Source organism: Scardinius erythrophthalmus (assembly GCF_964197995.2).
Source record: "Scardinius erythrophthalmus genome assembly, chromosome: 5".
NCBI lineage: Eukaryota > Metazoa > Chordata > Actinopteri > Cypriniformes > Leuciscidae > Scardinius > Scardinius erythrophthalmus.
In genome coordinates, this window is record NC_138225.1 from 49959809 (window position 1) to 49975646 (window position 15838).

Below are 15838 nucleotides of genomic sequence, written 5' to 3' on the forward strand. Positions count from 1 at the left end.
GACAAAATAATGCCTAAAAGCTGCTATGTGACAAGGTGTACAGCAAACAAGCTAAGAAACCCAGAAATAAGTTTTCGACCCCAAAAAACGAGCGTTTGAGGACATAAAAGTGGATACAGGCTGGAACGAATGGGTAAATTGTGGGATCCTGACACTCAGTATGCACTAAAAAACACTACATGATCTGCAGTAAGTTAAACATTTGGTCACTGGTGAGTCAAATATCCAAATGTCAGTTTTATATATTATATTTCTGTAAGATAAACTATCCTGTGTTGCCGATTACGGTCTCCTCCAGCGGGCGTACGTTAGTTCTCAGAGTAATGAGACACGTGACGCTCTGTCTCAACTGCCTGTATCCACTTTTATGTCCTAAACACTCGTTTTTTGGGGTCGAGAGCTAATAAAAACTTATTTCTGGGTTTTTTAGCTTGTTTGCTGTACACCTTGTCACACAGCAGCTTTTATGCTTTTTTCTGTCTTTTGTTAGAAGCAAGAAATGACAAGGAGGCAGCCTCTCGCAATGCAAAGTCAATGGGGACGGTTGGTTTGTTTTCCCCCTGGGTGTGGGCGTGGCCTAAATACGCTCTGTCTCTATGGTGGTCGACCGGAAGGGGAGGGACTTAGGCTCTCTATTTATTAAACCATTAGGCGACTACAGTTGTGTAGTGATGAAACACATTAACGCACATTTAAGGAGCGAGACAAAAAAGGCCTACAAAGGGCTAAATTATTTTAACCATCTAATATGAGAAAGTGAAATAAAGGCCACCTTCAACAATGTGTTTTTAATGGTGAAATCTCTGAATGATGACTGTAGCATTGAGAAATAATCAAATTATATAAGATCTTTTAAAACATGCTTTAATCCATCAAGATTTTGCAAGCAGGAACAAACAGATGACAATCAGCGTAATGAAAAATACTTAACCTAGAAGTTGTAAAATGTGACGTGTCCTGAAAATGTCCAGAGCGCGTGAAGCTCTTTGTGATATTTCATTCAACAAACAGATCAAAACTTTCCGCTTCCTCAAACTCTGCATTCAACTTTGCGGCAAGAAAATCCAACTCTGACATCTGAAAGAGCAGGAAGAACATTACAACAGATCAAAGGGAATAAATAAGAAGTGTTTAATAAGGGGAAAACTTAATTTGGTGAAGCAGAAATTACACAATTCACCACAATTCAAACTGTTTGAGATGTTTTATATCATACGAAAGCTTGTTTCTGCTACTGAATAAAAATATAAAAGTTTTTTCTTCTCACAATTGCAAGTTTAAATTTAACCTTTTTCTCAGAATTCTGAGACAACATCTTGCATTTCTTTTTCTTTTTTGCATTTCTTTGTTTGTTTCCGCCACATTTTATCTCACAATTGACCGTTCGCAAAGACCCGCCCCCCTTAGTTACTGAAATTGAAACAATAAATACCGTTTTGTGATTCTTTAATGTGTCGTGACAGATCGCTGTAGAGCATCAGTTAAAGCTGTTCGTGAACCGATCATCTCTTCCTTCTAGTTAATTTATAGCCTCAAATAAACATGAACAAACATAAGAAGGAATGTTGTTTTAACCACGGAAAGACATCAGTACACTCCGTTTTTCAAGTTCAAATCCTCCCATGTTAATCTACTAACTCTCCTGACTGCTTTGTCGGACAAAATGGCGGATGGCGAAGTATGATTGGTCAGATCACCTGTCAATCAAGCTCCCTGCGAAGGGTCAATTATGACTTTTTTTCTCAGAATCCAGAGATCAAATCTCACGTTTATAAACTCAGAATTGTGCGAGAAATCTCACAATTCTCAGTTTAAACAGGACAAAAAGTCACAACAACCTTCTTTATATTTTGATTCCATGGCAGAAATGCTTTCCCGACTCTCTCGCTCACCTTAATCTGTTGAACACGCTTCCTCCTGGTGGTCTTCTTCCCCAGACAAACACCAGGGATGTTTGGATCCACTTCGGGAGGGTGTGACGCACTGTCGTCAGCAGCGGAGACGTTAAAAGACCCCAGGGAGAAGGACGCAGAGCCTAAAGGAGCTATTCGAGATCTCTCAGTTTTACGCATCACCTCTGGTGTCTGCAGCCTCTCAAAACCAAACAGGGTCTCTCGGTCGTTGGGAGAAGAGGAAGGTGCAGGCTGGCCTTTGGGGCTTTCAAAGGACTTGTCCCCCACACTCAGGCGACTGTAGGAGCGCCGCACTTTTTGGGACCAGACGGGGTCCTGCTGTGGTTCTTTGGGCGATGAAGGAGGCAGGATGGGCGAGAGGACCACGGTCTTGAGAGCTGTTGCTACAGCTGGGGATGATGTCAGGACTTTGGAGAGCTTTGTTGGCACTTCAGATGAATGTTCCACATTCTCCTTGTTACTGTCAGACGGGGCCTTGAAGAACATTTCCATATGATAACATTAGGTATTGGTGGAACAGTTAAAAAGACAAAATCATAAGCATGATATTGGGCTTGTCAGAATTACCTGAGTTTTCCTGGGTGCAATCTTCCTGACAGTGATGGAGCGTTTCACAGCCACAGGTGGAGCCTTAAAAGTGAAAGACATAATATTACACATCTATTATAAAGAGCTAAATCACCAAGTTTACCGTTGCATGACTCAGTAACACTTTATAATAACTATAAAGTACTTATAAATAATTTACAAACTCTTAAATTATAAGTGTCATCTCTACAATAATAGGCTCTGTAAACTATAGAAATAGTTCTTTCTTCATTCACTGTCTTTGTTGTTTAAGTAGATAAAGCTTTCTATCGTAACTCTAAACTTGTGTATATTATGTAAAGTGTGGTTCCACCACACATTCATTTACTTGCATTTCAATAGACGTGAAAACAAACAATACTAATGTATTGATACAGCATCTAAAACGTAAATGATTAACTAGGTGTGGGGGAGAAAAAAAATCTATTCACATTTGAATCGCGATTCTATCTTATACCGATTCACAAATTTCAAATATTGATGTTCTGAAGTGTTACACTTCTTTAACTTCACTGTACTAAAAGTTATTGAAACGTTAGTCGTTAATTACAATAAGCCAGGAAAAAGGACTCGTCAGCTTATTAATAATGACTAGCAGTCAAACAGGAAAAGTAACAAAACAGTAATTCAGAATTAATATGTATATATTGTATACATGTATATATTAAATTATATATAATATTTTTGTCTTGACGACTATATGTGAATATCTTTTATCTAAAATATCTTATTCAGGACAGTACTAAATAAAAAAACATGCATTTTGTATGATCACTCTTATTTTGTTAAAATAATTAACATTTTGCAGATTCTGCAAGGTGTATGTAAACTTTTGAGCACGACTGTATGTGTATATCGTCTGTGGAAGGTGTAGGACCATAAAATGTTTGTTCAATCATTACTTTCGGATCGAATTATACCTGCCTGTCAACTTATGTATTTTCATACCTCCGAACACCTGCTAGCGCAGACATCACACGTCATCAGCGCATTTTATGCTATGCAGAGTTAGAGAGACGTCAGTCACCGACTGCCAAAAACAAACAGCAGCCGCCTTATACGGTTCCTCCTCCCGAGCCAAAACAACCAGCTCATGCTGTTCACACCATCACTACTGTCATTCGGAAAAGATGGAAACCCGTGACGTTATAATCAGAGCGGTTCGTGACTTGAATTTACGCGTTTCAATGGCAAAACCATCAACAGCTAAATGAATCTGCAGCTGTCAGGTGGTACAGGTCAGAGCTTTTTAAGTTCTTTATGTTTATAACTATGTGCTTTGAGATATGAGCTAGTTTAATGTCGTCTCTACTGACACATTCGTTTGCTCCCTGCTGCACGCGTTGTTTGTTTTGAAGGAGGCGTGGCTTTAGAGGCGCTCTGAAGGGAGGGTGGGATCGTATGCTTTCAAAGCTAGCTCGCTATTGCTAGACTCTCCAAAAATTGCCTACCCTACCTTTAAAGGGATAACATTACATAAGAAATATGAATTTCTTGCTTCTGTTGGAAGCTGATATTTTAAAGAATGTTGGAAAACCAGATAATTGATGGTCCCCATTGACTTCCATAGTATTTTCTTTTCTCCATACTATGGAAGTCAATGGGGTACATCAACTGTTTGGTTATCTATATTCTTCAGAATATATTCTTCTGTGTTCAGCAAAAGAAAAACTCATACAGCTTTGGAACAGCATGAGGATGAGCAAATGACAACTTTCATTTCTGTTCCATGTAACTTCTGGTGAGAAGACAATGTCAAATATTTCTAATATTTGACACAATATTACACATTTTTTGCATCCCTGTAGACGTTTAGCCTCAGTACTTTCTAGTGAACTCACATAGACTGTAAAATGTAATTGCAGTTCAAGTCACTTTCGTGTTGGTTTCAAGGAAGGTTGCCGCTTGTGAACTCACCACAACTTTAGAGGCCAGATTTTCATCATTTGCAGACAACCTGCAGGACCTCCTTCGTGCCGGACTCTTTCCATTTGACTCTGAGCACAAACAACAATATTTGTGTTTTAAAAAGACAGCAATATTTGCGTTTTACTAACACAAAGTAGAACATTTTAATATCATAAAGCCATTTCGCACCATTTCTCCCATTCGGTAGCATTAGAAGCAGCCTTGTTAAAAGACTAGGTTAAATGTCATGCTCGTACACAGTAATAAGTTAACACTCACTTCTGATTTCATCGCTGCTTTTCCTCGACGTTAATCGCGTAGTTTTGTTGCTCATCTTGCGGGACAATCCAGATCCAGACACTAAAGCCGTAACGTTAAGCTAACACTGAACACACGGGAAACTTACAAAAGCGACAATCACAACAACAGCAATGCTGCATGTATGCTAACAGAGCTGTGCCTGTGTTTTACACACACTACTCGATATCGGACTGTGTTGTATGGGATAATATCAAACAAAAACACGTAATAAAAAAATCCGTCTCTTTGGATATAAACGATTCCGCTCTTCTTTCAAATTCGCCCGCCTTCCCATGTAGTCGCAGGACATGGCGGGTGCAAGGGGGTGGGGCTAAACAACTACTTCCGGTGGGTTGAAACGCGTCTGTCTCACTGATCTATATAGAATGACAATAATAAAATAGTCATTATATAGATCAGTGGTCTGTCTTCCTTTGGGGGGCGCTTGGCACCATAAAACCGCAGTCAAATATCAGGATGTTTGTGGTGATACTGTTAGACTAAAAAGTATATTTTAAATGTAATTAATCGGAGTGTTAGTTCCTGGCATACATATGAAAACTTGCCAAAGTATTATCGCTGCAAAATGAAAAAAAGTAACAGGCAGATCGAGTAACAGAGAACATGTTTTCCTTTAAAATGAACATTTATTTATTGATTATGTCCCTTTGCTTTTTACAATTTTTACAATTTTACAATTATGTTTTTAAAATTGATTTTTAATCAAAATAATTCTCTTGACAAACCAATAAATTCCCAATTGACAAAATTAAGTCCCTCCCTACATTTTTCATCAGGATTATGTTGGATATACTTACTCCACAACACCTGTTAGAAAAACAACTTCTGTTTAATCCAGACTTTTCTTCCCTATTAAATAAATGTGGGACGGGTCTTGATTTTGTCTAGCGGGAAATAATTGGATTGTTGTTGTTTGCTTTTGCTGATAATTAAAGTATTTTTTGTTCAACAGTAAAATAATTCATATGCATCAATAAATGGGATTTTTTTCACTTGTTTTGACATTGTCAATTTATTCTGTGGGGGAAACGAGCTTCCATATATATTGTCAATGACTGATCTATGACAAGAAAAAAAAAAGTTTTATAGAATGAATTCTGAACTTGTTAGAACTTTGAATTATTAGTCAAATTTCATTTAAACCTAAAAAAAGAACATGTAATACATTCATCTCATAATTTTGTTCTTTGTAAAGATCAGCAAATACATACACACACACACACACACACACATATATATATATATATATATATATATATATATATTAGGGCTGTCAAAAGATTAATCGCGATTAATCACATCCAAAATAAAAGTTTGTTTACATATTTATATGTGTGTGTACTCTGTATAATTATTTTGTATATATAAATACACACACATGCATGTATATATTTAAGAAATATTTGCATACATATACTGTATATATTTATATATAATTTATATTATATATAAATATAATTTTTATATATATATAAATTACACATTTTTCTTAAATATATACAAGCATGTGTGTGTATTTATATATACACATTTAATTATACACAGTACACACACATATATTATTTAAACACAAACTTTTATTTTGGATGCGATTAATCGCGATTAATCTTTTGACAGTCCTAATATATATATATATATATATTAACAATATGACTTAAATATCAACGGTGTTGCTAAATGATTTTCAGTATAAGTATTATTCAGTAATGCAAGTTATAGTTGAGTGTCGATGAAGGGGTACTTGATCTTTACCGTGTGGCCAGTGAGGTACATAAAGAAAAAAATGTTTGGGAAAACTAGTTCATTCTTAAGATTGACAACATCAGACAATTGTATTTGAAAATGATGTTTATTGTGACTCACTGCTTCGTTTATCAGGCAGTTTCATTTTGGAAAAACATGTCTGGCTTTGAGAGGAGACAAATAGCCCTACGTTTTCTACAGACAGTTCAGGAAGTTCTTCAGGGCCATACACACATTTTTTAGAGCAGCACATTAGAATTAACATATAACATATAAAATATATTTTATGAAGTTTCTTTCCATAAGATTTTCCCCATTTGAACTTTATACAAATAAATGTCTCACAAACAACCAGGGAAACATGCTGTCTTTACTGAAAACAGTCCCCCCTTCATACATTCCAGATCTACACAACTCATAATAAAGTAACAAAAACAGTAAGATGATGGTTACTTGTTTTGTTTGTTTTTTCACAATTCTTTTTGGGCAAACGTTTTCCTAACAGTCATCCTGAAATATAACTCATTGAAACAGACACATTTACTCGTTTTTATGTTGAGAAATAAAGAAATTTTCACAATCCTAGAATAACTTATTATATTATTACTTCTCTTACAGTATCCAAACTCTGTGACGTGTGAAAGGCTGTTGAGAAGTCAAGCCTCCCTTCCACTAGAGGTCAGCACTGAAGTTCAAACACCTGAAACCAAAGACCTTTAAAGAGAGAACCGCAATTCCACATTTCCTGGCATTTACTACAAGGTACTTTTTCCTCCGAACAGTCATTCAGTGCAATAAAGGCAGGTAAAATTGCCACTGAGTAAACTATTGATGCTTGCTTTAAAGTGACTGAAAGGTTTAGGCTTATATGGTGGTAAACACACAAGTGAAAAACCACACACACACTCACAATAGTCTTTTGTGCACTGTTTGATTCAAGGCATAGTATTGCAAGTATAAATGCTGCGGGATCATGGTAGCAAAACCCTAGAAAGTTTGATCGTCGTTGCAGGAGTCTGTCCAGTGGCCGAAGACCTCACAGATGTCACAGTAAGGTCGTTCATCGCTGGGACTGCCGTGGTAGGTGGTGTGCGGGGGGGAATCTAGCATCTGGTCCTGCGTGGGACAGTCTTCGGTGTCGTGCTGGTCGAAGCAGTCGCATATGTCACAGAAGAGACGGGGAGGGGGTTTCTTTTTAATCGCCGTCTCAGCATGACTAGGTGGAAAAGACAAGCTCTTAGACAGTGCATAACATGATGAACTTATATAATAACCCAATATACTTGTGTAAAACAACATTTTATTTGCATATCAACATGATAAACTGAACAAGACGAAACATGGATAACCCAAGCTGAAATAATCCAATTCAAATCAATTTATGAGAATTAAGTAATAAACCTTGAAGTAACACTCTTTACATTTAGGAATACGCCTCTATAAATGTATGTGCACACAATGATCTTTCTGTTTGAAGAACTACAAAATCTTTGTGTTAGTCAACTAATATAAAACCAGTAATTAAGTTAACTGAGACGTTTGTGTTTGAAGATTGAAAATAAATGAGTGACTCTTGGGATTGTATGCTGGGATTTAAAGAAATAAAAAAGCACCTGTTATGAGTGTCTATTTCGGTTGCACCGTTTCCGTTGAGCGCTGCTTCAGCCATCTTCTCTAGTTTAGATTTTAGGTCTTCGTTCTTCCGCTGCAGATCCACAATAACCGTGTTCAGGAATTCAACCTTTCCCAAAGAAATCAGCAAAGTCAATTAACATGATTCAATAAGCCCAGAGAAGTTGCTTTTAGAGATTGAGACTCTATTGTGATACCATTTTAGGGCTGCACAATATATTGAAATTATCGAAATATCGCAAATGTATATATCGCGATATGAATATCGCAACGGCTTGCAATAACTGGAGTCATGAACAAAAGACAGAGAAAATCACTCATTGCTCTTGGCCGAATAACTTTTGTAGCTTTAATAAGAATCAGTATATATTTCATTCATACAGTGAAAACTAAGCCGTGTTTTATTTTTACATTTGATTATTCAGTTTCTGTTGTTAAATAAACCTAATGTAGGATAACTTGAAACCCTGAACCCCTGAGGTTTACACTGATGTTAAAATAACACTCATGTTTCAGTAAAACACTGATGTTCACTTTCAGAAGCTGTAGGGATGTTTTCTTGTCACGAAAAGAATGTGAAACACGTATATAGGTTATATAATTTGAAATATATTTCAAAGATAAGTTTATTTGACACACTTTAAGCATTATCGTATCGCATATCGAATATTGCATTATTTAATGAATGATCACATTTTTCTGAATGATCACATTACCACTGTTATGTAATATTGCAATGCCAACTTGTTAAAATTATATTTCTATTTGTAGGATTTTTTAGATATTTTTTAGATATAGATTGTAAATGATTAGTAATGTAAGTACCTAGTGTTTTTTTTTTATTACTTTTGATTTTTTTTTTTTTTTACTAAGCACAGAAAAATGTAACATCAGCCTGACAAATCCTTTTGAGAGTCAAAAAAAATAAATGACAAACGGATAACAAGATTCTGACAAGTTGAACGATGAAGTTTCGTGGTTTGATCCAAACTTTGATCCAGCAAAGTCCAGTCTGAGTCGTGTTCAACAATCACTATCACTAAAGTTTTGTAATGAAATCACTCTGCTTGTATGCTTTCTTTTTTTTATTCTTCATTTTATATTTCAGAAAACTGAATAGGGGAAACAGTATGGAAAAAAAAAAATAATTCCATTCAGTTTTAATTTTCCATACTTTTTTTCAGACCTGGAAATTACTCAAATCAAATTCCATGCTTTTCTAAACTGCGTAGGGACCCTGAATTTAATTGTGCAACTTTTAAATTAAGAATTAATAGATTATATTAATAATATTATACATGGTTAATGCAAAAAGTGTGTGAAACGCCTCCAAACAAACAAATCTTTATTACTAATTTCTAGGAACAGAACAACTTTTTTTTGTAAAATAAAGCATTTGCCTAAGCAATGCTCACTCTTGTAGGTCAGTGTGCCAAAAGAGCAGTATGTCAATATAATTATGCCTTTTATGAGTGATAGGAAAATGGTCCAGTCTGCATACCTGATGCTCAGCATTCTCCTTCGCCTCCCTCCATGTTTTCAAGACAGAATCATCTGGTTGGAATGTAAAACACACACATGCGAACCGGTCATGTAGATTAAACAAAATCTATAGTCTTACTGAATTTAATTTGACATTTAACCCATGATATTTATTTTTAACTGATTTAATAGAAACATGCTGGTTTAAAACAACTATGTGTTGAGTGGCACCTGAGCCGTCATCTCCCTTGCCGGTGACCTGAGCGTCAGCTAGACTCCTCTCGAGAGCCTTCAGTCGCTCCTGAAGCTGAGTGTTCTCACTCTTGTGGGATTTCAGATTGGACTGAAGCGCCTGTGTCGTGTCACGCAGACCTGCTATCTGCTTGCAAGAACCACACACACACACACACACAAAATTGAGCAAACCTGAAATTCGCACATACAAACTCTAAACCAAAAGCACGTTACCTCATTTCTAAGAGAGTCTAATTCTTTGTCCTTTTCTGAGACCAAGGCACTCTGTGTTTGGAGAGATTGCTGAAGTGCTTCCTTCTCCTTTTCTGTCTCTTTTGTTAAAGTGCTTTCCCTGTGCAGAAGACAGATTGTATGTGTGCATTCTGCATCCATTTAAACGGTATTATAGGGTCAGCATGTCTATATTAAAACAATGAAGCAAGGACTTCTATTTATAGTAGTCAAAACTACTGTACATTTCCTGTGCTTGCTTACCTCATTTTTATCTTCTTCAATTGACTGTTGAGGCTGTCACGCTCCTTTTTGAGCTGCATTAAGAGTGAACAGAATATAATACTTATGCAACATAAAAAGGCAAAATCGCTTTTTAATCCTTAGTAATATTTTCACTTTCTTTAAAAATAAATAAATAAACTCATTATAAAGTCTGGTGCACTTTTCAACTTTTTCCACCCAAGTACCACCCACAAAGACATGTAAACTAGTTTTGTTTTGCTTTTATGAGCAATTTAAGGGTGGATTTATCTGAAAATTAATCAAAATAAACTGGAATGGAAAAAGATTAACATCATATTTAAGCAATATTATAATTTGCCAAATCCTGTGCCTGTCTTTAATGCCTCAGTTGAAATCATGTGTAAGTAATAAAACTTGATTTCAGGTTTTTCTTTGTGCCTATTCATGGCATACATGAGCGGCAAGTTAAAACTTGCGCACTACTAAATATCTGAGATACCTAAAATGCTGTTACTTAAAATGTACGTATAAACCAAATATTTAAAGAAGATGAATAAATATGAATATGAATAAATAGGTGATACTCGTGATTTCCTTGTATCGTTCCAAATATTATGTGTTTTTACTGCAAAGTCAACTTGAATCTTGAATCTCCACTGATACTGAGAGTTAGGGTTTGATGAAAGATCTTACAAAAATACATGATAGTTCAAAAAGGAAATCATGAAATATTCAGCCATTTAAACTGATGGTAAAAATTATAGACCTAAAAAGATTTATTAGCCATCAACATTAGTATTACAGCCCTCATCTGTCACTCACAATTTGTGATATTTGGCATGTTTCCTCAGACTGTCCTGTTGGACATGTGCACCAAATTTTGTGAAGTTTGGACATTCACAAAATATATAATAGTAATTTATAATTAGTCACTATAGGTCACACCCACAAATATATCGGCCTAATTTGAAGAAACTTGACATGTCCTCAGCATCTCCTGATGTCTGACATTCTGCAGATATATGTAAATTAGCCTGGGAAAACCCAGACAACTTCAGAAAATTTAGATTTGCTCTGCAAGTAGTCTGGCAAAGAGCTCATTCAAGCCCATTTCTAATCCGTTGAAATCGCGGCACCAATCAGAAACGTTGAGGCGGGCTTTACACGATGACGATCGCTCTGATTGGTTTTAGGTCTATCCAATTGCGCCCAGAGGCATTTGAGCGACGTCTGTTGGTGACGCCCCTTTGGAAATGAGTTATTAATGAAGCTTTGCCAGACCATAACTCAGTTACTACTGAGAATGCTCTGGTTTTAACCAGGCTATACGTAAATTAGTAAAAATGGGCATCGCCTGACTATTTAATTTGCTCGCATCTTCACAACACTTTGACCAATCAAAATTCTTTTGATAACTTTCCATAACCCTCAGGTCATGGTTGTCATAACACACACTAAGTATAAATACACTCAAGTGTTTCAAAGATATAGAAGAAATGTCCATTTCAATGCGTTCTTCATCAAATTCATTTGCATGTTATTTGAGAATGGTTTTACTAATCAACTTTAATTCTATAACTGTTTGTCGACATGCTCTTAACATGATCTGATTTGATTATTGTTTTAAAAAGTAGGTTTTTCTGAAAATCAGAAGAAAGATGTGATTATATTGGCATTTGGTGGCGCTAGAGGTTTTGAGTTAGAGAAACCAAATTTGCTGTGGTCAATGTTCAGACTGTCCTCTAAATTTCATAACTTTCATGCAAGCGGTTCTATGGGCTGCTATAGACTCAATGGCGAGAGGAGGAGGAAACTAACAATAACAAGCCTTTGTTGCTTGGCTGCTATTAATAATAATAATAATAAATCTGAGCAAAAACAATAGGGTTTCATGGTTCATGCTCAAACCCCAAATACAGGAGAAACTTGAAAAATTTGAATATTTATAATATTTAATATAATCAAAAGTATTTCAGTAATTCAAATTAAAAGGTGAAACTAATATATTTAGAATATATATTACTATACACATATGCATGATTCTACTTTTTTTATACAGAGGGCCGACATTTCTGTATTTAAAATCCTTTTTTTTAATTGATTTCATGTAATATTCCAATTTTCTGAGATTTTGAATTTGGGGTATTCATAAGCTGTAAGCCATAATCATCAAAATGATAACTTTTGCATGATATTCTAATTTTTCGAGTTTCATCTGTAAGAAACCCCTACAAATACAATAGGATTCCAGCACTTTGTTCTTGGACCCCTTAATCATTTCTGTCCATTACATTAAAGCCAGCTCTTGATTGCATAAAGCCACCAAATTAATTGACTTTGGATGTTAAAATATGTTCTCAAACTGTGTAATGTGTGAAAATTCTTCTCGAATATCATAAAAAAAAAAAAGATTATGTAAACAGCCATAATACCTCATTTCTCAGAGAGTCTAATTCTTTGTCCTTTTCTGAGATCAAGGCACTCTGTGTTTGGAGAGATTGCTGAAGTGCTGCTTTCTCCTTTTCAGATTCACTTGTTAAAGTGCTTTCCCTGTGCAGAAGACAGATTGTATGATGTGTGAATTCTGCATTCATTTGGGGGTTGAAACAAAGTCCCTCTTAACATGACGCCATTACAAACAAGTTCTGTTTCCTTACCTCATTTTCATCTCCTTCAACTGATCATTGAGGTTGTCACACTCCTTTTTGAGCTGCATTAAGAGTGAATAACATTTAGGGCTTTCAGCTATCAAATTAGCACATTAATCATCACAACATAGTCTTACAATGATTTAAGGGATAAAGGGATAAAATATTTACATTAAACATGCACAACATCAGCATTAAAAGCGACCAAAAATGAATTCAGCTCAATTATCTGGACACTGAATATGATGCAAGTCAAAATCCAAACAATGAAATGACACACATTATACAGTGAACATACATTTAGTAGAATGCTACTGTCTTTGTGGCTGCTGGCAAGGTCCATGGTTAGCTTCTCCTTCTCATTTTTCAGAGCATCCACTGCCTGGGTTTTTTCAGCAGCTGCTTGTTTTAACTCCTCACTGAAACACAACCAGCATTTATTCAAACAACACAGAGACACATAAAACAGTGTGAAGGATTCTTACACCACTTCTAAAAACAACTATAAATAAAAGCACTTGTCAACGATTCTCTAACCTGTCCTAGAAAGCTGTAGGGCACATGTAAATGGGTCGACTGTATGGTCTGACACTGCTCAGTACGTCATGATTGTGCCATCTATGAATTAGGCTATATATGCTAACAAGAATAATGCAATACTACAGGTATGGTGACATGAATTTAGTCGAGGATTAGGTTTTCACACTGACCATTATAAAGGGGTGTAAATATTTGACCTGACAATTCTTTAAACTGTGAAATCTGGATAGGGGAAAAAATATGCATTAGAATATATTTCTAAAGCATCTGAAGCATCTGTGCTGGAGATAGATAAAAGTTTACCTTAAAATATCAGTGAGGAATTGTATTTATGTAATAATCAATGCAAGGACGTCCTTTTCCTCCCTTAGTTTTATACATAGTCGAATTAAAAGTAAATTAAATACCACTAAAAGATTGAGATAAGACTTTAAACTGAGTGAAAAGTGGTCATGAATATAAAAGATGATTATCAAAGATTATTAGTTTTGTTTATAATTTAGCATTACGCCACGTAGCACAGCTATATTTATGGTGAGAAAAATAGAAAAAGTAAATAATTAAATAATGGTAACATTTTAGTTAAGGGTTCAGTTCTCACTATTAACAAGTTGTTTATTAGCATGCATATTATACTAGAATATTGGCTGTTTATTAGTACTTATAAAACACAAATTAATGCCTTATTCTGCATGACCATATTATACATCCCTTAATCCTACCCAATACCTAAACTTAACAACTACCTTGCTAACTATTAATAAGCAGTTTTGGGGATTTTATTGAGGCAAAAGTTGTAGTTAATAGTGAGAATTGGACCCTAAACTAAAGTGTGACCTAAATTCTACATCTAAAAAAAGTTTTAAAAGTTTATCTTTGATTAAAAAAAATCTAAAACTCTAAAAAAATAACTTAAAAAAAGAGTCCTAGAGTTCAAAACATTACAGTCCAAAAATATGCTTAAAAAAATATGCTTCAGAGATATTAGACTCCTGCATAAAGGGAATAAAGAAGGATCTTCACCCATTAACTCAACTTTCACAATTCTACAAACAAAACAAAGATATGCAGTGAGGATAAATGGTAAAGACACTCACATCTCTTTACTGAGGCTGCTGATCTTCTGACTGTCTGAACTCACATTCTCTTGATACTCGGAGTTCTGCTTTGTTAAAGCATCCAGCTACACAAAAGTACAGAGAAAAACATTTAGAAATATCTTCTGATCATCTAAAATTATACACAACATAGAACAAGGACAACCTGAAGCAGGCACTAATAAATTATTAATCATTTTGCACACATCTTTACATAACATTGTCAGACAACACAGAAATAATATAGACTCCTCCCACAGTTTTCAAAAAAGAATGGAAATGGTGCATATTAGGAAAAGACATTCTGCAGGTTAAAAAGAAATATTTTTGTTAACACATTTACATGATAACAGTGTTAATTATTCAGTAACATTTGGTGTGTGCTATTTGGGGTGTAAACATGTCTACAAATCCTTGACTTGACTTGGTCATGCATTACTGACAATTTCTGTGTGTATTTGTACCCACGTAAACAGTCTGTTGCTAGTATCCTTACTTGTAGGGTTACTAGCTTTACATGGTTGAATGCATAATACTGCACATTTAAGATGAGTAACTATTTTATCACAACAGTCTCATGTAAACATGTATATAAACAGCCATAATACCTCATTTCTCAGAGAGTCTAATTCTTTGTCCTTTTCTGAGACCAAGGCACTCTGTGTTTGGAGAGATTGCTGAAGTGCTGCTTTCTCCTTTTCTGATTCACTTCTTGAAGTGCTTTCCCTGTACAGAAGAGAGGTTGTATAATGTGTGCATTCGGCATTCAAAGAAAAAAAAAATTAACATTTAACATCAACGGAACCTTTCCATTGCACAAAACGTTCTTTATATTCACAAATTTTGGAACCTTTATTTTTAAGAGTGTATGGACAACTTTTATGATGCTTTTTAAATTCTATTTAGGGTTTGAAAGTTCCTGTTCCCTGTATTATTTCACTGTATGAAAAAGAGCAGCTTGTCTGCTAAACATCCCCTTCTGTATTGTACACAAAAAACAAACAAGTTTGGCACGAGGGCGAGTAGATTATGACAATGCCTTTACGGCATTTCAGGGACTGTAGGACTGACTGGGATAAAAAAAAAAAAAAAAAAAAAAAAAAACTTTTGGCATGTCTATTAAGTGCTATAAATACAATAACTTGGGTATTACAGTATTTTAAAGTGCCTTAATTATGCTTTTTCGGATATTACCTTTCATGTAGTGTGTAATAGAGCTGTTGGTGAATGTAAAAGGTCTGCAAAGTTTCAAAGA

The 15838-nt window shown here is 35.2% G+C and overlaps 2 protein-coding genes across 3 annotated transcripts in view; both read right to left on the reverse strand.

Annotated features, from left to right (window-relative positions):
* Positions 1-775: 775 nt before the first annotated feature.
* cdca5 (cell division cycle associated 5) lies at positions 776-5092 on the reverse strand. The gene is made up of 5 exons (XM_081365714.1): positions 4689-5092; positions 4419-4498; positions 2481-2543; positions 1893-2387; positions 776-1077 (listed from the first exon to the last, which is right to left on the reverse strand). Exons 1-5 carry the CDS (start codon positions 4741-4743, stop codon positions 997-999), a joined length of 774 nt encoding a protein of 257 aa, XP_081221840.1. The 5' UTR covers positions 4744-5092; the 3' UTR covers positions 776-996.
* A 1468-nt stretch (positions 5093-6560) lies between these two features.
* clip1a (CAP-GLY domain containing linker protein 1a) overlaps positions 6561-15838 on the reverse strand; it is a 53986-nt gene continuing 44708 nt past the window's right edge. For both annotated transcript variants that reach the window (XM_081365959.1, XM_081365958.1), the window contains 11 exons: positions 15192-15309; positions 14584-14669; positions 13245-13365; positions 12956-13008; positions 12731-12848; positions 10317-10369; positions 10056-10173; positions 9819-9966; positions 9607-9659; positions 8087-8214; positions 6561-7689 (listed from right to left, as the gene is read on the reverse strand). In XM_081365959.1, coding sequence (XP_081222085.1) covers positions 7461-7689; positions 8087-8214; positions 9607-9659; positions 9819-9966; positions 10056-10173; positions 10317-10369; positions 12731-12848; positions 12956-13008; positions 13245-13365; positions 14584-14669; positions 15192-15309 — 1225 coding nt within the window. In that variant the 3' untranslated portion in view covers positions 6561-7460. The remainder of the gene's footprint in view (positions 7690-8086; positions 8215-9606; positions 9660-9818; positions 9967-10055; positions 10174-10316; positions 10370-12730; positions 12849-12955; positions 13009-13244; positions 13366-14583; positions 14670-15191; positions 15310-15838) is intronic.